Genomic DNA, 24,724 nt, shown 5'->3' on the forward strand with positions numbered 1-24,724 from the left:
CTGTTCTCAGATCAGCTGTCTATTACACCCAGTCTTCATAGAAACAGCAGTATCGCCGCCTCCTATTGGTGCGCTCTGTCCGTGAGGGCGGAACTGTGCGAGCGTTCGTCTGTGTTCGTGCTCTGACTCGGTAATGAAGGACTCTGTCCCTCAGAGTGAGTCATAGCTTTGACTCACTATCTTTAAATATCGCGTCAGAGGTTGATTTCTTATCGCCGTGGACAGGCCTGAGAGCCACGAAGAAGACTGGTCACGGAAACAGCGGGAGAGGAGGAGCAGACAGTGGTGTCGACCATGACTCATACTCATTAGCATCAGACTCCATTGTTGCAGGGCAAGCTGAATGGATCCCAAAACTGCCATGTTTCTTTATTGCTTAGCCCCTTAACATTCAAAACACGAAGAAACATCCAAACTTCTCTTGAAACTCAGAGAAAGAAAATCCCTAATCTAATCATTAAATTAATATCTTTCTCACATCTATATTGGCCTCAATCCTTGGCACCCCTCCATGTAGCCTAATGCATTACGAGCCCCCTTTGCATTAGCATTAACTGCTCTGTGGCTTCTCCTATAAAGGTTAAAGGATGTGGGACCATACACCTGTGCATAATCTCTACAGATCTTCTAGTTTCTCAGGTGGAATCTCTTATCAGCTCATTCAGGTTGACTTTATATCTGGAGATAATGAAGCAAGTTTTTTTTCAAAGAGAAAGCACCGTCACAGAAGGAGAACGTTTGCAGACATGAAGGAACTACAAATATATGACAATATTGAGAAGCACCAAATGGAAGACGTTTATTTTCTGTTGACTTTATTCAAGCTTAAAGTCTCATAATTCATACAACTCATACAACCTCTTAAATACATATGTACACACATACCTTCATAACAGGTGCATATGAAAATAGAGAAAGACAAGGGCAAAGTGCCGTGTAGAATGTATTATTGAGATTGAAACATACGTTTGATTTTGTTGGTTCAAGACTTGAAACATCTGCAGTGCTTACCATAAACAGACATGAGACATTAAGGTGAGGCAAGTTTGGGGCCACAATCACAAATTGATACAAGTTGGACAAATCTAAAAATATATATATATTTCTGTCCAGACTGGTTCAAAATCTGCAACTGATTTTATGGAAGAGGTCTGGGATTAGCTGATTTTGGCCACACATTTCAGATTCTTTCAGCAGGAAAGATAACATTACTGTGTGTCTGTTTAATATGTAAATGACTTTAGATTTCACATTTTTATTCAGTCATAAGTGAAAAAAAAAACAATATAGAGTAAGGTACAGTCCAACGAAATGAAAATAAAATAAAAAATAAATTAGTGCAGACCAAGAACATTGAAGCTCCAGATAAAATAAACATAATTCATGAAAAACATGATTTAATATACAACACGTACACTATTTTAATGAAAAAAAAAAATGAGGTAAAAGTTATAATATCTGTACAAATATTTTATCATACAGAAAATAATTGATTAATCTAAAATATACAATAGTTTACGATTAATACATACAGTGAATGGGATGGGACATTTTCACAGTTCTTTCAATAACAAGAGACCAGGCACAATTCCAACAAATCTGTATCCATAATCACATAACGTCGCATTTCGGTTTTCTCTACAAAACCAGGCCATCCCTGAAAACAGGACATTCCAAAGAGTTTTGATATACTCCGTACAAGACCAGCAAAACCTAGCGGAAGTGCAATGATCACAGATTTTAGTGCATTGAGTGGCATAATAGGCTGTACAAGCTGATTTATCCAGTGCATAGGCTCCCTGCTTGCCCTGCTTTCATTTAAAACCATGAAATATTGAAGGTCTTGAGGGCCTCTCTTATCCAGTTATTCTTTTAAAATGAAATGTATCCAGCTATTATCAAAGGTGTGCCATCATTTACTCCAATCGATACGTTTTTGATATAAATAAGAAATAAAAGAGTAAGTCAGGTTCTGCCTCCATTTTGTAACATCAGTTGTAGTAGAGAAGGGGTGAGAATAAAGCTTTGTTTTAAATTGATGTGGTGTCATTTCTAAATACAGTACATAGAGGAGCTTTCTCAGCAGAAAGTGCAATGTGTTGGAGCTGCCACTAGGCGAGACTGCAGAGGCAGGTTAGAGGCCAGAAAGGCCTCAGGGTTTGATGTCCGAGAAGCTGGTGTAGGTTTCACTGCAACTGGATGAAGTGCTCAAGTTGCCTGACCCGCTGCCTTCTAATAAAAATAAATAAATAAATGTCACACAAAGTACAGAATACTTTACCTTGATTTAAACCAGTGCATCTCTACTGTAATCTATAGTACTGTATTGACTCTACTGTGTATATACTGTGCTAAGACTGACACTCAGATTCTGTCCCAAGTACAGTTATTCTCTGTAAACACCCGTAATTGTTAGTTGAATTAGCCAATGACAGGGGTTCTGCTGGTTTACCTGAGCTGGTGAGAGACTGTGAGGACTTTGACTCTCCGATTAGAGTGAGCAGATTAGCAGCAGGAACCCAGCCCTCCTTACTGTTCTTCAGGTTCCGCACAAACCTTGAACAAATACCCACACATACAAGGAAATTAATAACACAGCATGACACAAGCATTACAATGATCAAAGAGTAGTAACTAACAGCGAGTTCATTATAATTCAGAGCACAATTTGGCCTGTAAAGCTTGGAATTCTACTCATATGAACTACTTCTCTGAGTCCTGTCAACCCCAGGTTCTCCGCATATTTTAAATTCCTTAAAATCCACGAGAAGCACATTCAACAGGTAATGCACTGAACTGGGTGTGTTAGATGAGACAAAGCTTAAAAGTGTACAGTGTGGGTCCACACCCACACTGGGACCCCTTGTACGCCAAATATGTGCATTTTCTGCTGAGCAACAATACCTCTAGCTGTCTGAGGGTGTATTAATGGTTACTGATGAATTTACCACTGTCCATCAGTGCCCTCTCGGACGAGTTGCACCATGTCTCCGCTCTTCACAGAAAGATCCTGAGCTCCTCCTTTATCATAATCAGCTACTACCACGTATCTGCCTGGAGACTACACACACACACACACACACACAGTTATAGCATCCTTCTCAAGGACCAATTCACCTTTTTTTTCCTTTTTAAATTAAAAGTACACTGTATGTGCAGGAAAAATTAACCAGTTGAATAACATTCCAACACAGGTGTGTGTGCATAAATGAAGGTGTGTGTTGGAGCTTGACATTCCCTTTCAGCATAAAAAAAGTGAACAGACAATGTGTAACCATATGCTCCACACTACTGTAAGTATGTACATTTTCCAAACGTTTTTTTTCTTATAATGTAGCTTTAATATATACAAATGATGTAATATCAGCGCCTTAGCTTTGAAGTGAAGTGACCTCAAATGAACCTGATGACACGACACTTAACCCCTAATGACCCACCAGTTTCCTGCCCTCATCCTCAGGGTCAGAGTTCAGAGGGTCCTCGGAGCTGGAGTAGCCATCATTGTCTTCTGAGGCGTCCATGGAGAGAGAGGCCTTATTGAACCCTGCGGAGAGTAAGGTGTGGGAGATGGTAAACATATCGCATAGTTGAATGTGGCTCTTGTCGTTCAGGTATTTATTTTGAGATAAATGGTTTTTCAGTAAGATGGAGGGATGATTGTGAAAGAGAAAAGAAAAAAGAATGAATCAATGAAAGATTCTCTCTCCAACACTACACTAATTTCACCATGAACCAGTTATAAAGAGGGAAAGGTGTTCTGGATCCACCAATGACCCATAAAATGACCCAAGAGACATACCCAAGGTTTTTTACTGTTTTGTAGTGTGTTGACACGACAAATAGAGCAAAAAGTTGGAGCCTGTCAATACTGAATGAAACTCAAAGACATAACTATATATTAATGTAGTGGCACACGGATGCAAATTTCAACACTAATTATAAGAGACTTCTACCACTGCTCTGTGCATAGCAAGCCTTTGCAGTATTGTATATCAGTAAACAAAGTTCTAACAAACAACATCAGCATATTTGGTGAAACAAGTCCTTTAAAGATGAGAACATGTGCTCCACACGTTCATACCACCCACAAGCAGCAGTGAATCTCCTTCAGGCTGTGAAGCCAAAAAAAAAGGAATGCCCTGCTGAGGGCTGTTTGCTGCTTCACAGGGGTGGGTCCCCACTAAACCAATGAACAAAAAGAAACCTTAAGTAATAGGTTTTAACCACAAACAAACAAAATCTTTTCGGTTCTCAACATGAGCTCTTCTTTTTATACAATTTTAGAGGTTATATCTTAATAGCTGATAAACACAGTGCATAGGGGAGACCACTTTAACTGTAGTTCTGACAAGAGATAGCAAGATTGAAACCAGAATCCACCAAGCTGCAAATCCATAACAGACAATCGCATGCAGATACCATCAGAGTGTCTCAAAGGAGAATTCTCTCTTTTTTTTCTTCTAAAATATCTACATTTGTTAAATGCAAACTAAGTCATTGAGAGTCATTTGATGTGGAATGACTTATTTCTTTGCACTGGTAAAACAAGGGATGGCGTCTGCTACAACACAAATACAGTGGAACCTCTACTAACGAACGCCTATACTAACAAACCTTCCAAGATATGAACCGGGCATTTGAATATTTTTTGCCTCCACCAATGAACCATGACTCTAGAAACGAACCCGAGCCTCCGCCGGCGGCTGGAAATGGCCTGTGACCCCAATAGGCGAGTCTCCCAGCGCACTCAGACTTGAGTGAGCTCTTAAGATTAGCAAATTGTAGCTTTAGCAATTTAGCATTAGTGTAAATAGCAAACATCGAAATTCGTGCAAAGTTAAACCGTATCTACGCTTCCTCTCCCCACATTCACCCGCCTACTCTCCGTTATTCCACCCAACCCCCACCTCCCGTCATACAGCCAGTGCCTGTGTTACTCCTCCAGCCAGTCGTCATGTCTTCAAGGTAGCGATGTGTAACCACTTAAAACTTTATTTCTTTTTTATTACTGTTTCCACTGTATTTCTTTGTTTATTTTTAGTAACGCTACATGTATTTTTTTTTTACTAATTTGAGAGTGCAAAAATGGTGACTTTCGGGGCGGGGGCTGGAACACATTAATTTCTTTTACATTATTTTAAATGGGGAAAATTGACTCGAGAAACAAACTTTTCCTCTTACGAACCGGGTCACGGATCGGATCAAGTTCAAAGGTAGAGGTTCCACTGAATAGCAATTTTATGAACCATCCCCAAATCAACCAATAAATCTACATGTAATCATCAGAATTTAATGCTGAAAATGATAAATTAATAGAATATACAAAAGGTTTGGACATTATTTAAACCACCTCTGGTTCCTTTCTGGTTTGAGGTGGAGCATATCGCAGCAGGCCATGGTGACTTACTTTGTTTACATTTCAGAAGGACATTTTGAAAAATGCTGAGAATTCTCCGTTAAAGTGGTACACGCAGAGTACAAGCTCTTTAATGTGCAGTCAGGCATGCATGATTTCAAGATATTTTAGGTACAATACAGACACAATTGTGTTGATTTCCCTGATAGAGATTAAGACCCGACCTAAATAAAAAATAAAATCCAAATGTGGAAGTGAAAGTGAGTTTCATTTACTTTTAGGAACATTTCACCCAAAAACGCTAACACGGCTACTTACGAATGAACACAGTTGTGAGGAAGCAACTGTTTATTTTTAGCGATTATGCTAAAGCTCTTGGTTGAGAAATACATACATCCCATAATGCCTTTTGTAGTTTTCATTAGCCACATTAGCATTTCTGGGTAAAGTGCTCTTGAAATCTGGTAAACCGCTCCTTTGTGTCCTTGTGAAAGTGGTTTTGGTGAGAATCGAAGTAAGAGATAGTAATGAAAAGGTCAAAGTTCACCCCACACCAGGCAACAGCCTTTACCTTTCCTCTTAGCCTGTAAGAGGCTGGAAGTGCTGAGCCATTTGACTCTGCTGAGGGTGATGTGGGAACCTGTGTCTGAGGGAAACGCAACCAATCATACCCAAAGCTGGCATAGATTTTCACCTTCTCAAATCAATGTATTATTATTGATTTAAACAACCCCTTTATGATACAGAGCCTTACATAAATAATCTCTCCTATGAATGGTTTCTCTGTATTTTGCCTTGTTGGAATCTATCTCGTATTCTTCTTCTATTAGCGCTAATCTCCTTATAACATGAATGGGGAAAGCTAAACTGCCTTAAGCTGAAAAGGTCTGATATGTTTGTTTTTGGTATTTAATAAAAACAATGACTGCTCTGGCGGGCTAACCCTTCTGCTACTTTAAAAACATGTCTATAATATTACTTTTACAGGTGCCATTACACCAAACTCTTTAAAATAAATAAATAAATTAATTAATAAAATGGTATGACATGATCTGAATAAAAAACAAAGACAAAAAAAAAAGAAAAAATTCAAGAGTAAACAATGGGCCTAAGACTGAAATCCAAAACCATTCTAAATGTCCAAAATGACAAAATGAACATTAAACACAGTAAACAAACAGCACAGACAAATGTTTAGAAACAAAATGATAATTGGTCCAAAGAGGGGCTTTGAGGAATGAACTAATGTGATTTAAAGGGCCAGTATACCTCTGAAGCCAAACGGTGTGGGATCACTTTTAATCTCATGTCGTTTGGTTTTGTGGTCAGGGCTAGGGGGAGATCCTAGCAGTCAGGAGCAAGAGAGCAAGAAAAGAGAAGAATATAGCAAAAAGAAAATACAGATAAGAGATGAGAGGAAAGAAAATATTAGCATTAGTTGTAGAAGAGACCGAAGTGGCATACAATTAACTATAGATTCCTATGTGCACTCATTAAAGGGACAGTCTGGTCAGACTAGGAAACCCAATTCTAATGACGTAGATGAGAGGAAATTTCAAAAAACAACAACTACCATCCTCTCAAAGACTAAGCGGATAGGTAAAGGCAGTAGCGCTTACCAGCTAAAGAATTAGAAAAGCATGTTTTAAAAATCAGCCAGCCACCTATAAATCATTGTTGCAAACTTGAAGGTATGTTATCAGAAAGGCTTGAGAAATGTCTTTTTGTCTGGAGTGTCCCTTTAATATTTCTATGAACGAGAAATATTCTACACCACTGAGATACTACTGAACAGGTTTTGGATCTAAGTTAAAGCTTATCCAGTAGCTATCTAAGCGATGCTAATTTATTATAGATTAGCTCTAGGCCATCTACCACTGCAGTGTACCTGGAGGACAGAGTGTAACCATTGGAAGTGTAAGACTTTTAGCACCAGGGGGCGATAGCAGATCTGCACCAGGAATCAATGGAAAGGATAAATTATTAGAACTACATTTGTATAAGAATCACTGAAAATATCACTCAGTAACAACTGCACAATTCTCTCTTAAAAATAAGGGGAATTTGTTGATGTGTAACAGAAGAAACACCTATAGTTTCTAATGGAATTTTTGTAAAATAATATTTTTGTGTTAAAAAGTAAAGTTTTAATGTTTAAATATCTTTACTTGAAAAAAGCAGGTTAATAAAGTAAAACAATAAAAATCTTTCATTCATTCATTGTCTGTAACCCTTATCCAGTTCAGGGTCGCGGTGGGTCCAGAGCCTACCTGGAATCATTGGGCGCAAGGCGGGAATACACCCTGGAGGGGGCGCCAGTCCTTCACAGGGCAACGCAGACACACACATTCACTCACACCTACGGACATTTTTGAGTCGCCAATCCACCTACCAACGTGTGTTTTTGCACTGTGGGAGGAAACCCACGCTGACACAGGGAGAACACACCAACTCCTCAAAATAAAAATCTTAATATAAATAAATAAATAAATAAATAAAAACACACGTTTGCTTTCTCACAGGATGAGGGTGGCAGGGGTAGAGAACTTTCTGGAAGGAAAAGTCCAATCTCCTCACAGCTGCAAGAAGCTATTTTATTGAGTGTGATTAACAGTAATCAATAAAGGAATAGTTAGTGGAATTATTGCCTATTGATTCCTGCTGGAACTGGTGATTGATGGTGGGATTGTGTAAATACATACAAAGCCCTGTACCTTTCTGACTCTTGAGGTTGCTGAAACCCTGAAGTGTAAAACGCTTTTTAGCCACGGCTGCTCTGTCTGTGGTGGGACTGATAACTGCCTCATCTACAGAGCGTGACGAGAGAGACAGAAAACACAAAGGAGAAAAAAAGAAAGAAGACCACAGAGCAAGAGAGATGAGAAACAGGTATTGAAAACGATGGAAGAAACGAGAAAGAAATCGTGGAGAGAGAGAAAGAAGCTCAGAATTAAGATTATTAGTAACTGCAGAAGAATCAAAGTCAAAAGAAAGAGAATCCTACACCAGGAAAGTGCCACTGAAAGTAACAGAAGCATTTAGAAAGGCGGTGTAGTGAAAATTACTCAGATTTTGCGTTTTGGTGAAACAGAAGGGGACCACAAACTCATAACTCTACAGTATATGGCCCAATAAGTCCTACCTTATGTCTCAGAACCATAATCAGTGTAGCTCTTTTAAAAATAAACTAAAAAGTCAGAAAAACCCTTTAGACAAAAACTATGGGAGAAAGGGAATCCATGGTTTCTCTCTTCCTCTAAAACTGGATCCCAAACTTGTTTGTGTCTCCTTACTTTTGAGACATTCAGTGGTAAATGGAGATAAGTTAGACATCTGAAACTTTAATTTCAGACTAGATAGCATGCCAAAATTTCCACAAAGCTATACTTAAAATGTACGTTCTATGAACGTAAAGTTGTATTCATATTCACAGTAGTATTTCCTCATGGTGTTCAAAGGGATTACACTATGGAGTTATCTCCAGGATGGAAGAAGGTTCAGCTGCCTCACCTTTGACCTTGTCCATATTTTTGGATGAAGGTGCAAAGCCGGAGTCGGGGACAGTTTCCGCTTTTTTCTCCTCCCCTTTCTTTATGTTCTTCTGACTGGCCTTAAAGGGACTGAGGCTAATCACAGTGCTGCTTGGAGAAACCTGTTCCGATGTCTTCTGCTGACTCGCTTCTGGGGTTCCAAATAACAGAATCAGTGTCTGAAAATACCTTGCACGCCATCGCACATGTAGAGTTTGGCTTGGCTTTTTCAGTTTGATTTTTCAAAGAATAATGTAAAATATATAGGGCTTCCTATTATATGGTCTTAATTTAAACATACTTGAGTTAGACAATGAAACTGAAACACCTGTCATTGTAGTGTGGGAGGTTTCATGGCTGACCGTGGCAGACCATGTGCATCCAGTGGTTCAAACATTGTGTCCTGAAGGCGGTGCTGTGTATCAGGACGACAATGCACCAATACACACAGCAAGACTGGTGAAAGATTGGTTTGATGAACATGAAAGTGAAGTTGAACATCTCCCATGGCCTGCACAGTCACCAGATCTAAATATTACTGAGCCACTTTGGGGTGTTTTGGAGGAGCGAGTCAGGAAACGTTTTCCTCCACCAGCATCACGTAGTGACCTGGCCACTATCCTGCAAGAAGAATGGCTTAAAATCCCTCTGACCACTGTGCAGGACATTTTATATGTCATTCCCAAGATGAACTGACGCTGTATTGGCCGCAAAAGGAGGCCCTACATCACACTAATAAATTATTGTGGTCTTCACTTTCATTGTCCAACCCCTGTATGTTTATTTGTATTTCAGATCAACAGGTTCCTTTATATTGAAACCAATTTCAAACTCTTAGTTAATGCCCTACTTAATTCACCATAAATATGTCCAAATTTATGCCCTACATTCAATGTGAAATGTTTGTGAGGGAGATCTGGCCGTGCAGAGAGACGGCCCCTGAATAATAGTCACTCCATGGATCCACTTTCTTGGCACAACAATACAAGTGGCTGTCTACCAGATGTGTTTTTGTAAATGTGTGTCTCAGTCTTTCTCTCTCTCTCTCACCCCTGCAGGCTTTTAACTGGCCAGTCAGAACTTTCCGGATCTCATTCACCCACGATGTTTTGATCTCTGCTGTGGGTGCCTGAAATTTTTTGAAAAAAGAACAACAAAACCCCCCCAAAACCATTAGTGTGGATTAGCATGGACTCATATTTAATCATTTATTTCTGTTTCCAATTAGAAACCCACAGTTCCTTTGGTGAACACTCACCTGGACGATGTAAACCTCCTCTCTTGAGTTGCACCAAATCTCAAATTTCTTGTTGTCTCCTTTGGCGTTCTCTGTAATGCCCACAGCACTCATCTTTTGGAAAGAAGAACCAGATAAAAATCACTACATTCTGACAAGTCTGTCTTTGTAAACGATGTGTTGAACTTTGCTTAATGTGATTACGAACCAAAACTAAGGAGGTAACAATCAGAAGTCCACTTCGGGGAATATTGGTTAGGGTTAGGGGTAAATGTTTTCATGTAGTAGAGGCCCTTACACTGAGTGAATGTTTGAAGCTGTAAGACGGTGCTTTCTCATAGCCTTCCCCACTCTCTTCACGTTTCTTACAGAAGAGGAGGGCTTTCTCGTGCAGAAACAGGTGCCGCTGCATTGGTTTGAATCTTGCCAGGTCCTTGACTTTAGCGTGGCCTTTCTTATGCTCCGTCCACACACTGAATGACCCCTGCATCAGGAGTCTGCCCAGCTCACTCAGGTTCCCCTGGTCAAAAGAGGTCAGAGGTTGAATATTATCTGTAATAAGTATCGAGGAATCGATAGTGATTGTGTGTCACTGTACCTCATATCCAGTAATGGCAATGAGATGCATGGAGTCATTGACTGCTTTGAGAATGCCGAGGATGGAAGAGAGTGCCTCCTGTAGGTCCTCTGAACCCTCACAACCTTTACTGTACTTTAATAACTCCTGTGCATATAGAAACACACACATTATGTAAATGTAACTACACCCACTTCAATTCAAAAGGTACAATAGAATTCACATCCAAGTGACTTGAAATATTGAATCAACCATGAAAAACTAACTTTTTCCCCCTGGATAATACACTTATTACAAATATACATTTGGGTTTATACCTTGAGGAGGAGCTGGTATTTAGTGATGCGCTGCACAGGTTTCAATAGGTAGGAGTCCAAACCAAGCTTATGCTCCAGTTTCTTCTGGCACTCCTACAAGACACAAACACACATACACCTTAAATACCACAGTTCCTCAAACACCGGCACACACACCTAGACTTATCCACACAACACAACTGTTAATTATTGCCAGAACTATTATTAATCATATGTTATTCGCTTGATCAATATAGAATTCCTTCCTACAGCCATGTTGATATGCACTGGCTTATCAGCGATTATATTATCAGTTCCATCTTTTTAATTCACCCCTTTGTCCCAAGAACCCTCACACTGTACTGAGTATTTCCTCTGCTCTAACACACACATTTAAACCAACTGACTACTTACTTAGCTGCTGAATTAAGTCATGTATTTCCATAGGGTGGATGCCTTAGAATTCATCTTGGAAAAGCATATCATTTTTTACTATTAACTTTATGATTGAGCGGAGCGGTGGTGCAGCATTTAGGTGTCACAGTCACACAGCTCCAGGGTCCTGGAGGTTGTGGGTTCGATTCCCGCTCCGGGTGACTGTCTGTGAGGAGTGTGGTGTGTTCTCCCTGTGTCTGCGTGGGTTTCCTCCGGGTGACTGTCTGTGAGGAGTGTGGTGTGTTCTCCCTGTGTCTGCGTGGGTTTCCTCCGGGTGACTGTCTGTGAGGAGTGTGGTGTGTTCTCCCAGTGTCTGCGTGGGTTTCCTCCGAGTGACTGTCTGTGAGGAGTGTGGTGTGTTCTCCCCATGTCTGCGTGGGTTTTCTCCGGGTGACTGTCTGTGAGGAGTTTGGTGTGTTCTCCCTGTGTCTGCGTGGGTTTCCTCCGGGTGACTGTCTGTGAGGAGTGTGGTGTGTTCTCCCCATGTCTGCGTGGGTTTTCTCCGGGTGACTGTCTGTGAGGAGTGTGGTGTGTTCTCCCTGTGTCTGCGTGGGTTTCCTCCGGGTGACTGTCTGTGAGGAGTGTGGTGTGTTCTCCCCATGTCTGCGTGGGTTTTCTCCGGGTGACTGTCTGTGAGGAGTGTGGTGTGTTCTCCCCGTGTCTGCGTGGGTTTCCTCCGGGTGACTGTCTGTGAGGAGTGTGGTGTGTTCTCCCCATGTCTGCGTGGGTTTTCTCCGGGTGACTGTCTGTGAGGAGTGTGGTGTGTTCTCCCTGTGTCTGCGTGGGTTTCCTCCGGGTGACTGTCTGTGAGGAGTGTGGTGTGTTCTCCCCATGTCTGCGGGGGTTTTCTCCGGGTGACTGTCTGTGAGGAGTGTGGTGTGTTCTCCCCATGTCTGCGGGGGTTTTCTCCGGGTGACTGTCTGTGAGGAGTGTGGTGTGTTCTCCCTGTGTCTGCGTGGGTTTCCTCCGGGTGACTGTCTGTGAGGAGTGTGGTGTGTTCTCCCTGTGTCTGCGTGGGTTTCCTCCGGGTGACTGTCTGTGAGGAGTGTGGTGTGTTCTCCCTGTGTCTGCGTGGGTTTCCTCCGGGTGACTGTCTGTGAGGAGTGTTGTGTGTTCTCCCCATGTCTGCGTGGGTTTTCTCCGGGTGACTGTCTGTGAGGAGTGTGGTGTGTTCTCCCTGTGTCTGTGTGGGTTTCCTCCGGGTGACTGTCTGTGAGGAGTGTGGTGTGTTCTCCGCGACCCTGAACTGGATAAACACTTACAGATAATGAATGAATAAATGAACTTTATCATTGCAGTGAGCTTAAAATATTAAATTAAATCTTATAATCTCTCATGCCTAGTTAAAATCATTCATTATAAAACTAGTACAATTTTATTATATGAATTATTATTTTATGTCATGTAGAATGAAATCAGTGTTAAAATGATGAATATTACATAAGACTCATTGACATTACGTAAGACATAATAATTAAACTTAACACGTGTGGTACAAATTTCTGAAGTTATTCTGTGAAGGGGCACAGCGAGGATTTACCTGAAAGAAGGCGCAGTCGGAGCACTGCCGCCACAGAGACTCAGAGCGTGGTTTATTTTGACAGTATTTCTCATAAATCTGAAGGTCTGTCATCTGAGGGAGGAAAGCACAGCACAAAAGAAATACAAGCTGTCAGTGCAAAATCTGGGCTACTACATCTTCACAGGTCTCCACCCATCAGAACAAGCCTTTACAGTTCAGTCACACAATTTCTGCACCTTTTTTTTTTATATATATATATATATATATATATATATATATATAAACACACCCACCCTTTCTAAGAAGCAGCGGCCCACAAGTTCTGGGCAGTCTGTGTAGGTCTCAAGCTCTCGGAGGAAAGTTCTGCACAAGCAACACACACACACACACACACACACACACACACACACACAAACAAGAGAATGAGTCAAATAATAATAATTAAATAGATTCAAATTATTATAGCACCTCCAAGAAAATGTGCTGTTGTTTGGTATTAAAGCTACACCGTCCTAACGGTTAAGTTCATTTCAATAAAAAACTTGAAATAGCTTGAAAAAAAAACCCAATATTTTATTCAGTGCTTTAAAAACTGCAGAACATGACCCATCTCTGACAGAAGCGTGGTTAAAGTAAACAAGGATGCTGCTCACTTGTTGTGAAACTGATAGATCTCAGGCATGTTGCCAAACAGTACATCCTTTTTATTTTGCAGAGTGATGGGAATGAGGGGCACCATGTTGGGATTATCCATCTCCTCAGCATAGCCCTGAAACACACACAGGATATAATTAGTATAAAGTGTCATACATACCTGCCATACATCAACTCTCTGCAGAAACACAGCAGACTTTTCTGGGGCCAAACTCATCTCAGATAATCCAAAAGACAGTGGATGTGTGTAACACTCATGTGTTTGTTGTGTTGACAGCTGTGCCTACCTGCAGTACGCACAGCAACTCCTCCACATAAGCTCTTTCAGTCTCCAGTAACTCATTCATTACATGTCTGTACACATAGGAAGATACACACAAAACTGAGCACACTCACTGATTTCAGCAGCACTTCTGAAACGCTGCAGCTACATTGACAGTAAACACTTGCTGTAGAAGCTTAAGGCAGTGATTTCAAATCATCTGCCTTATGTCACAAAACCATTTGCTTTCAAACTTACCTCCTAAGCACAGCAAGGGTCTCCTCTTCTTCAGAGAGGGATGGTGGTCGGCCATTCTGGATGACTCCGTCTCCCTGGTAACACAATTTTAGGACAGATGCATTAAGCACACCTGTAGTCCATGACTATACTTCGGTATTGAGAGCTAGGGCAGGACTGTGATCAAAGAAAATACTTACATTTTTATTGTTGATGATGTCTGATGGTAAATTCTTTTCCCTGTGGGCTACAAATAGTAAATAAATATTACGATACGTGTCTATTCTATGGCGATCAATTAATCAGTATCTATTTAAGTGAATAAAACCTTTATTATTAAGGGCAGCTTCTTTTTTTCCCAAATGGTATAATCACAACAAATTATAACGTTTACAATACGTCACGGGACTGGCTCTTTACTCACATTCACACACTTAAACTGCACCACGAGGGGCACATACTCACTCAATTTAGGAGCTGTTGTTCCTGTCATGTCCTTGTTGGAGTGTGTTTGACAAGGGCAATGTGTTGTAGAATGTTTTATTTATTATTTATTTAGTTTAAGTGTATTAACAATATACTTCCCCATACTTCGATATTGATGTCAGGTTGTAAGGCATTTACAGATACCAAAATATGCTTGAACACACGATCCTTGTGTTGAAAAGCAATAAGGCTTCATACGGTCCCTATGAATCATGCCACTAGATGGCAGACTGAGACAGTCGTCCTTGCTGTGTGCACATTAAAAAGCTCATGAGCGAGAGTAAAGCTCACTCTGGGCTTAGCCTACTTCACTTACTCACTCTGTGCTTCCTTCACTGATTCTACACAGATTTAATTTTCTAAAATCAATTATATCATGCTGGTGATATAAAAGGTATGGATGAAAGTAAGGGATGTTAGCGGAACTGAGGCTAATCCTCACACTAAAGAGAAGCAGACCCTGAAAGAGCAGTGTTTAAATGAAATCGTACCTGGAGAGGAAAGGGGGGATTTGATGATGGCCTCCGGCCGGGGGGCTACTGGCTGGACCGGTCGAGTCTGTTTGGCTGCTAGCTTTTTTAGGCTAATCCTCCTCTTCTCAAACATTTCCTGCATAGAGAGCTGCTTCTGAAAGACCCGCTCCACCTGCTCCTGTACAACACAGACACCCCAGCAAATATGCCTTAGTAAGATAGGAACGCCACCATAATAAGAACTTAATCACAATCCTTTATTATTTACACTAGCAACACTCAAACATTACAGATGTAGGGCTTCTCTGGATTGTGATTCTTCGCTTTATGAGCTGTGAAACTATGGCTGCTGATTCTGAGCTGCTTACTCTGAAGTCTGGTGTGAGAACAGACTCGTAGTCCCTCCAGATGCCGTTCAAGTCTGTGAGCTTGTGCTGATTGGCTGTATCCAGGTAACGCTCGATCTCCTGCAGCGCTGCCTCAGCCCCATCCTGAGACTGACACTTATCAACAGGCTGAGACGCTAGCAGGTAAATTCCCTCCTCACACCATTTGGTGGCCTGAAGGAAAAAGGGAATAAAGAATGGAAGTTATAAAGGTTTCCAGGAAGGGAAGAGGAGGAACGGGAAACAAAGTTTGAAAGAAGGAAGAAAGAACAAACTTTAAAGATGGGAATGCTACTAATTTAGCACCCATGCTACTTTAGCAACCGGAAGCCTAGCTGTGTATTGTGCTGTCGGTCTGTCTACTCAGCATCAGGTGTTTTCTTCTTGTTTTTTGGGTGAATGTATTGCATGTTTTGCACTTGTTTCACAATTTCATGTATCTGCACTTTATGTAGCTCCGGTGTAATGTGGTCCTGAAGAATGACGATTCATTCCCATGCGTACAGTTTATATTGAGAAATGACAATACGGTCCATTTGACTTAATCATTATGTTAAAAGCAGTAGTATTTTCTGATTAAACCCCAGTCACATTATTCAGCCATTAATCTTACCATGTATTATTCAGAAACGGCTTTAAATGATTCAGTAACCACTGTGTAAGTAATATCACCGCAATTCATGATGAAAGGACCAAAGAAACAACTTAAGAACCCTTTATTCTTCCCCAATACAGTTTGTGAGATATTTGGTTTTGCTGCTTTTGCTGTCAGAAGAAACATATGCTGTATTTTCATTTTTAAGGGTTAATATTTGACATTTTAAAATGTGATTTAATATTTAATTCATTCATTCATTCATTCTCTGTAAGCGCTCATCCAGTTCAGAGTCACGGTGGGTTCAGAGCCTACCTGGAATCATTGGGCACAAGGCGGGAACACACCCTGGAGGGGGCGCCAGTCCTTCACAGGGCAGGTTTAATATTTGACAATTTAAAATGTGATTTAAAAATACCATGTTTTACTGATGTGAAATTAGGCCTTTTACTTTAACCTCTATTGAAATTTGCTCCTTTTGTAAGGTTATTTAAAAAAAAGGTAATGAAAGCAACAGTAAATTTCTATACAGGGATTGGACAATGAAACTGAAACCTGGTTTTAGACCCCAATAATTTATTAGTTTGGTGTAGGGCCTCCTTTTGCGGCCAATACAGCGTCAGTTCGTCTTGGGAATGACATATAAAATGTCCTGCACAGTGGTCAGAGGGGATTTTAAGCCATTCTTCTTGCAGGATAGTGGCCAGGTCACTACGTGATGCTGGTGGAGGAAAACGTTTCCTGACTCGCTCCTCCAAAACACCCCAAAGTGGCTCAATAATATTTAGATCTGGTGACTGTGCAGGCCATGGGAGAAGTTCAAATTCACTTTCATGTTCATCAAACCAATCTCTCACCAGTCTTGCTGTGTGTATTGGTGCATTGTCGTCCTGATACACGGCACCGCCTTCAGGACACAATGTTTGAACCATTGGATGCACATGGTCTTACCGGTGCAATGTGCAATTAATGAAGATTGGCCACCAGGCTGCTCCAATTTAGCCATGACACCTCCCACACTACAATGACAGGTGTTTCAGTTTCATTGTCTAACCCCTGTATATATGGTGGAGGAATTGCAGTGTGGTCAACATATAGAATCTTACAGGAATAGTGGAGGGTTAAAAATGTAGAGTGGTACCTTCTCCAGACTTGAGTGGAGCTCCATGGCTTTGAGAAGGTGGGCTTTTTTGGCTTTCAGGACAGCCCCCACCTCCTCGCACACAACTCGCAGCTCAGAGCACTTGGGCAGAATAGAATCCACAGCATAGTGAGAACTTTCAATCAGAGTGTCCCCCTCAGAGGCCAGCGACAGGGCCCGGTCCAGCACCTCCTACACACAGACGAGCAGAAATACAACATACATGATGTACGAAATATATGATCTGTAAACTGACCTCTTTAAATCTGTACCTTAGGCTCCATGTTAGAGGTAATCAAAATATGAATAGGGACTTTATTCCATACAAAGCCACCAGATGCACCAGTGCAGTGTTTCTTTTCCCCCCGGCGATGATAGTAACCTTTTAGGTCTCAATCTATACTTTTTTATTAATAAATATGAACATATTTTAGGTTTCACAAGCCTCTAGGTTCTGTTAGGTACATTATTTACATTATTGGGAACGTCTGTGTAAAGGTTTGAACAAGGAACAAATTCATGATTTGCATACTGACAGGACACCACTTGCAGGAAACAATAGCGACAGACAAAAATAGAATAAAAGCCATAAGCATAGACTGCTGCTGTATTAGCCTCTGGATGCTGTCTGGTTGATTAATAGCTAATGGCAATGCACACTTTCTTAAGGTCGGCAGAGGAGAGGGAGGACAGAGGTCTGTCTTATGCACTCTTTCTCTTTCACACACACAGACACGTGGCCCACAGTCAATTCTGTCGCCATGATGGATGAGCTGGTCTGTTAAAAGGTGTGTGCGTGTGTGTTTTGTGCGAGTTCTTGCACTCGTGCACCGTTTTGAATGTACAGCACCCGAGTGTAATGAGCTGGCCTGCTGCAGTAGATGATAGAAATATACACAATCATTCAGCTATGCGGGTTAGTGACAGTGAGGAATGAGGGTTTATTGTGATGTTGCATAGAACACAGAAAGAGATCAAATGATGCATAAGCTTCCTCATACACTGCATCAACAGAACTGCAGTAAACTTGCTGCCACAGTAATTTATGACCTTGAAATAAAGTGATTTTCTAGGATCTATACAGAATGCATCAGCATCTTATTTAAAAAGATTTATTATGAGAGTAATGGAGTTTTTGCTTGTAAAATAATCAAAACCAATATGAACAACATTATTTTATCCCAAAAGAGATGATGGAGGGTCTCCAGTCCCCTGAGCAGTGTCATGTAGTGCAAGAACCTTTTCAGTTCCATTACCAGCGGTCCTGACTTCATTTATAGGTTACGTGTAGAGAGGATTATCATCTAGGCATTTTAAAATCTGAGGTTTATTCATACTTACACATGTCCGCTGTTCGTGACTGGTCAGTTCTTTCAGAATATGTTCACCATGGGCAGGGCTTATGCCCACCTCAGAGAAGCTAGACATCTTATCAGCGACCTGATCCAAATGAGCTCGGACCTTAAAAAACAAGTACAGTATTAAACAAATGCAGTCCGTTTACAGTTACCGAACCTAATCTATCCAAAACTCTAATATATACACACACACACAATTGACTTAAGGGATTACATACCTCCCTGAAGTTGTGTTCAAAATGGCGGAGCTGCAGACATTGCTCCAGTTTAGTCTGATGTCTCTCCCAGAAATCATCAAACGCTGTTTCTGTCTCATCTAACTGCCCCAGCAGCCTAGAGGGAGAAAAAGAGACAACATGAAGTACGTGTGTGTGTGTGCGTGTGTGTGAGAGTGTGAGTGAGTGAGTGAGAGAGAGAGAGAGAGAGAGAGAGAGAGAGAGAGAGAGAGAGAGAACCTCTGGTACTTGCCCACACTGAATCAAGAGTTGGGCTCTAATTTTGTAGCTGTGCTGGGGCATTAAACTCACATAACCCCATACACTGATTTTGTAGAGTGGAGATGCATTTCTTGGTGGACAGAAAAAAAATGTGGCAGGAGCAAGTGGGTGGCTATAAGAGTCTATTATTTAAATTAGCTGATGCCAATATTTCAGGGTATTTTACCCATAACGATATTCTATAACGTTCTAAAATGTTTTTATTAAGTTCCAGAAAAGAGCATTGCATCAAAATAAGTGTTATATTAATATTAATTATATTCAATTAATTATATATTTAATTTCTTATTTAAATTATATTTAATTGCACTTTTAGTACAAATCTAACTATTTCAAACATTCCGAAGGAACAACAAATAAATGGGTAAGCATTGGCTTATTTTGTAAACAACCATAATGACTATATGCCATTACATGTAAAAGCATGACGTCATTACGTAAACAAGTCAGAATATTGATTTTTTTATCATTTAAAATAAATTGCAACATTATTGATATATATATATATATATATATATATATATTACGGAAGTTACGATACGGCACAGCCTTAATGCACGCACACAGGATGGATATATATATATAGATATATATATATATATATATATATATATATATATATATATCACACACTACAATAGATATGTGTTCAAAGATAAGTACATAACCTGACAGGACACCCCCTTAGGAAAGCAAGCTAACACAGGCCTGAGATGCCACTGGAGTTTTTAGAATGCCCTAAAATACACAGCCTCTGCCTGCAGTCCCAAAGAAACATTATGTAATGCAAACAGGCCAGTTCTGACTTACAAAACACACTCTCACACTTCTGGTAAAACGCTCTATAAATGTAATCTAAGTCTATATCTCAAAGAGTTAGATTCATCTGCTAAAACTTATGTGATTACTTTGGTGCTTTGTTTGTGAGAATAAACAGAATAATCACTCTGGCCAAATCTTTCTCTTGACTACAGCAGTGATCACTGCAGAAGTTACAGCAGCTGCTAACCCATGTGCCGAAGGTTTCTGTCCATGTTTGACAGCATATAATACACTAGTAAAACAGTAATGTGAGTTTACAGTAGGTTTCAGGAAGTTAAACAGAAAAGATGGGTCCAAAACGGTTCGTACAAACACACCTCTGCACAGTAGCCAGGTTCTCCTTCTCGTCATGGTTCATGTTGTAATCTGGATCCGACACCAGTGGCTCATTAATACTCTCCAGCAAACGCTCGCCCTGACTCAGAGCAATCTTCAGATCCTCCTAAGTATACACACACAGAGATGAAGACATGCCGAAAGGGATCTGTTATGTAAGGGTTAATTGCCTGTTAATGTGTATTAGTAGCAATAAAGTTTTAAAAAAAGGCATGCCGAAAGAATAGTTCTACAAAGTATCAGTGACTAATTCTATTCAGGCCACTGCTTCACAGCTTCATGCAGTTTGAACCTACTCTTCCTCACCTTCATCTTGTCTTTCTTCTCGGTGTGTGTGGTCAGCAGGGTGGATGTGGCCTGGACGTCATTGGGCAGCTCTGTTTCAGCCAGCTCTGTTCCAAACGCCTGCAGGGTCTGTGCTGTCTTCTTCACCATCAGAGCAAAGCCTTCGATGGCCTGCAACATGGAGACAAGCAAACTAATAAAACACGTGTGTTTGTTGGTCTGTTTTTGAAGTTTCCGTATACGCACTGGGCAGTAACGGTTAAGCTTCGCTAGCTTTCATTGTACTCCAAACACAAAAGGCAAACTCATATTTAACAACATTCAAGATACAGGCCCTAAAATCTTTCCTTTAAAAGCACTAGAACATTCACATGGCTCAGGCGTGCCGTTAATATCATCCACTGTGTTATAATTAAAACTGTACACAATAGAGATGTAGCTTTAAGAACATCCGCTGTTCTAATCTCTCATAATCACATATGGTATGTTTCCACTATCAAAACCTGCTAATTTTATTGGCCAACTGTTATTACAGTACCGTTCTACCATGCTTATCTATTTACTAAAGCATCCGCTAAAACTAATCTATCGCCATGTGTCCAAAACCGTTTATCTATCCCAAATTCACCCATCTATCCCTCCATACATCCACTACTACGCTTTCTTTCTTCACTCCACTCGTCTCCTGCTGTTGTGTGTACTCACGGTTCGGTGTGAGATCCATTTCTCGTGGCAGTACTCCTGAGTGCCTCCCAGCTCCTGAGGTAGTTGGGTGCGGTCTATGTAGCTGTGAAGCTCAGTGACGGAGCTAAGCATGATCACCTGCAAAACACGTCAACTATGAGCCTTCAGCACAGTCCAGGGAGACTAGATCCGTCTCTGTCAGCTATCCCGATGTAATTAGTGTAGTAATGAAACACACTCAACCAGTAAATGAGAGTCTCTGTATGTGTGTGTACATTCATGCATTTAATGAAGAGCGTAATGCAAAACATAACGACGAGAAAAGGAGCGGAGTGGAAAGATGGACGTATGTTATCTGGAGTGTTTGTTTTGTTTGGTCTTCTATTTTTTTGTGTTTTAATTTTTAAATATTTTAAATTTCTAAATTCATTACACAACAGTCAGATGTATTGTATTGAATAGTGTTGAATACAAATGTATCACTGTATTGTGCCTTGAATGATGCATGTTAAATGCGGTTGGTTACGCAAAACAAAATAAATAAACATCTTAGATTCTTAGTTAAAAGCTACTACAGTCCTCACGATGGTAAATGACTTCCACAGATTTCAATTTTAAAATGTTAAGAAAAAGTTGATGAAAATATATTGTTTTCATTCTTGTATATTCCCATTTTGGTCAGTTCAGTGTTTGGTTATAAATGGGACAAAGTATTCATTCTATTGTACTAAATAGAAAAATTTCTATTACTTGTTACACATTTAGGTGTGTGTGTGTGTGTGTGTGTGTGTAGATATACATACTCACCGGCACCTTCATTTTGAACTCATCTTTGCTGAACTTAAAGAGGAAGTCAGACAGAGTGCGCTGGAACAAGGTGGTGGGTCTTAACACCAAAACCAGCTGCAGGTTTCCAGGGAATGAGCCCTGTAGAACAAACACACTGACATTTTAGGATTCATGGTGAAAGTTTCCCTTAAATCTTAATTACATTCATACAAATGCATTTGTCCATCCATCCATCCATCCATTATCTGTAACCGTTTATCCAATTCAGGGTCACAGTGGGTCCAGAGCCTACCTGGAATCATTGGGCGCAAGGCAGGAATACACCCTGGAGGGGGCGCCAGTCCACTCAAACATTCACTCACAAACTCACAACAACGAACACTTTTGAGTCGCCAATCCACCTAACAATGTGTGTTTTTAGACTGTGGGAGGAAACCGGAGCACCCGAAGGAAACCCACGCAGACACAGGGAGAACACACCACACTCCTCACAGACAGTCACCCGGAGTAAACCCACGCAGACACAGGGATAACACACCACACTCCTCACAGACAGTCACCCGGAGGAAACCCAAGCAGACACAGGGATAACACACCACACTCCTCACTGACAGTCACCCGGAGGAAACCCACACAGACACAGGGAGAACACACCACACTCCTCACAGACAGTCACCCGGAGGAAACCCACGCGGACACAGGGAGAACACACCACACTCCTCACAGACAGTCACCCGGAGGAAACCCACGCGGACACAGGGAGAACACACCACACTCCTCACAGAAAGTCACCCGGAGGAAACCCACACAGACACAGGGAGAACACACCACACTCCTCACAGACAGTCACCCGGAGGAAACCCACACAGACACAGGGAGAACACACCACACTCCTCACAGACAGTCACCCGGAGGAAACCCACGCGGACACAGGGAGAACACACCACACTCCTCACAGACAGTCACCTGGAGGAAACCCACGCGGACACAGGGAGAACACACCACACTCCTCACAGACAGTCACCCGGAGGAAACCCACACAGACACAGGGAGAACACACCACACTCCTCACAGACAGTCACCCGGAGGAAACCCACACAGACACAGGGAGAACACACCACACTCCTCACAGACAGTCACCCGGAGGAAACCCACGCGGACACAGGGAGAACACACTACACTCCTCACAGACAGTCACCCGGAGGAAACCCACGCGGACACAGGGAGAACACACCACACTCCTCACAGACAGTCACCCGGAATGGGAATCAAACCAAATGCATTTGTAATAATTGAAATATACCAAATTATAGAAAAAAAGAAAAAAATCTGTGTTCAGAATCTGTAAACACTGCTAATAATTAACAAGAAATAATAAGAAAAAAGTGAAAGACTCCAGTGCAAGCTGTATTCCTTAGCTGTGTGAAGAACGAGTGAGAAGCTACAGCCACACTCACTAAAATACCCGTATGCTCTCACCAGACATTTATGATTGATCTGAAGGAAATCATGTTCATTAGATCCATGTGTAATAAATGTCTAGTTCACGTAAAACCTGACATCCTTATTCTTATTGTATCCTATTTGTACATACCGCTATAATATTTAATTTTGCGTATACAATCTGATTAACTTCTATATTTATTATTATATACAATTCGGATTGCGTTTTTCTACTTTCAACCCCCTTTTATCTTAAACACACACACTGTGTTGTCGTGACAACCATTCCTCAAACCCGCCCCCCCTTTACAACGGGTAGCCCCTACACTAATCTCACAGCCCCTTCTATGTGTGAGAGCACTGTTCCTCTCAATGTCTCCAGACGTTTGCCCACTCTTCATTAAATCTCCTTCCTCAGGGTGCGATGTCTCTTTAAATATTCATCAACTAATCAATAATCTGCAGCAGAGACTTCCACACACAGCCTGAGACATGTCAACAGGGAGGTCACACTATGACCACAGTGATCCAGCAGCAGCCTGATCCCCGATTATTAACAATATATACACACTTCACGATCAGCACTCTGACGCAGGCATTGTTACAGATGTATTAGTGAACAGCTAATTCTGGTTAGGCATCAGTGTTTAGAAAACAGCATGGTGCCTTTCAAGGATTACAAATGTGTTGTGCCATACACACACACACACCCACCTGCTCCAAATGGTGCCACACTCACTCAGGCACACACAAGCTCGGAGCGTTCTGCCAGCCTCTGAATCGCACTGGAAAGCAGGGTGCAGTCTGTCGAGCTGTAAACACTCCAAACAGACGTTCCGTTCCTGGATGGCGCTGTTGTTTGTTTGTGTTATGGTGAAATAATTAGAGAAGGGCTGGGTTTGGGGATAATTAGTTTAATTAGCTCTGATGGTCAGAGAGGAGCAGACAGCCATTAACCCCAATGTACATGACATGCACCAGAGAGGGAAGGGGGTGAGAGGGGGGGGTCGCTTCTTTTCACTTACCTTCTTTTGTACAGAGCTCCTCCTTTTCGGCCGTTTCCTGTCCCTGTGTCTGACATTTTATCCTTTTTCCACTTCCAGTCTGTTTCTATTATTGCTACTTTTTAAAATTCCTTCCTTGGTCTCTTTAGTCTTTCCTCTCACTTTAGTCTCTTCTTTCAACCCTTCATTTATTCCTTCCACTCTCATTCTCAGCTTCTGTTCTTTATTTTCTTTCTTTCCTAGCCTTACTTCTACCTTTCTTTTACCTCACATTTTTAAATATCCGTTTCACCCTGTAGTAAGTGCTTTATTCGCACAA

At 41.2% G+C, this 24,724-nt stretch overlaps 1 protein-coding gene across 5 annotated transcripts in view; it reads right to left on the bottom strand.

Moving 5' to 3' along the window:
* Positions 1-803: 803 nt before the first annotated feature.
* Positions 804-24,724, bottom strand: part of mcf2la (mcf.2 cell line derived transforming sequence-like a) — a 79,580-nt gene continuing 55,659 nt past the window's right edge. For 4 of the 5 annotated variants that reach the window (XM_066661153.1, XM_066661155.1, XM_066661154.1 and 1 more), the window contains 27 exons: positions 21,977-22,096; positions 21,191-21,307; positions 20,507-20,656; positions 20,182-20,306; positions 18,764-18,878; positions 18,529-18,648; positions 17,188-17,379; positions 15,434-15,625; positions 15,084-15,243; positions 14,307-14,353; positions 14,128-14,201; positions 13,895-13,961; positions 13,607-13,722; positions 13,247-13,316; positions 12,972-13,064; positions 11,018-11,110; positions 10,722-10,847; positions 10,422-10,643; positions 10,145-10,237; positions 9,937-10,015; positions 8,867-9,037; positions 8,071-8,163; positions 6,626-6,700; positions 3,438-3,544; positions 2,949-3,061; positions 2,453-2,556; positions 804-2,232 (listed from right to left, as the gene is read on the bottom strand). In XM_066661153.1, the coding sequence (XP_066517250.1) occupies positions 2,153-2,232; positions 2,453-2,556; positions 2,949-3,061; positions 3,438-3,544; positions 6,626-6,700; positions 8,071-8,163; positions 8,867-9,037; positions 9,937-10,015; positions 10,145-10,237; positions 10,422-10,643; positions 10,722-10,847; positions 11,018-11,110; positions 12,972-13,064; positions 13,247-13,316; positions 13,607-13,722; positions 13,895-13,961; positions 14,128-14,201; positions 14,307-14,353; positions 15,084-15,243; positions 15,434-15,625; positions 17,188-17,379; positions 18,529-18,648; positions 18,764-18,878; positions 20,182-20,306; positions 20,507-20,656; positions 21,191-21,307; positions 21,977-22,096 (3,114 nt within the window). In that variant the 3' untranslated portion in view covers positions 804-2,152. The remainder of the gene's footprint in view (positions 2,233-2,452; positions 2,557-2,948; positions 3,062-3,437; positions 3,545-6,625; positions 6,701-8,070; positions 8,164-8,866; positions 9,038-9,936; positions 10,016-10,144; positions 10,238-10,421; positions 10,644-10,721; positions 10,848-11,017; positions 11,111-12,971; positions 13,065-13,246; positions 13,317-13,606; positions 13,723-13,894; positions 13,962-14,127; positions 14,202-14,306; positions 14,354-15,083; positions 15,244-15,433; positions 15,626-17,187; positions 17,380-18,528; positions 18,649-18,763; positions 18,879-20,181; positions 20,307-20,506; positions 20,657-21,190; positions 21,308-21,976; positions 22,097-24,724) is intronic. The other variant, XM_066661156.1, reaches the window with a different exon arrangement.

This window comes from Hoplias malabaricus, chromosome 2 (assembly GCF_029633855.1).
Source record: "Hoplias malabaricus isolate fHopMal1 chromosome 2, fHopMal1.hap1, whole genome shotgun sequence".
Taxonomy (NCBI): domain Eukaryota; kingdom Metazoa; phylum Chordata; class Actinopteri; order Characiformes; family Erythrinidae; genus Hoplias; species Hoplias malabaricus.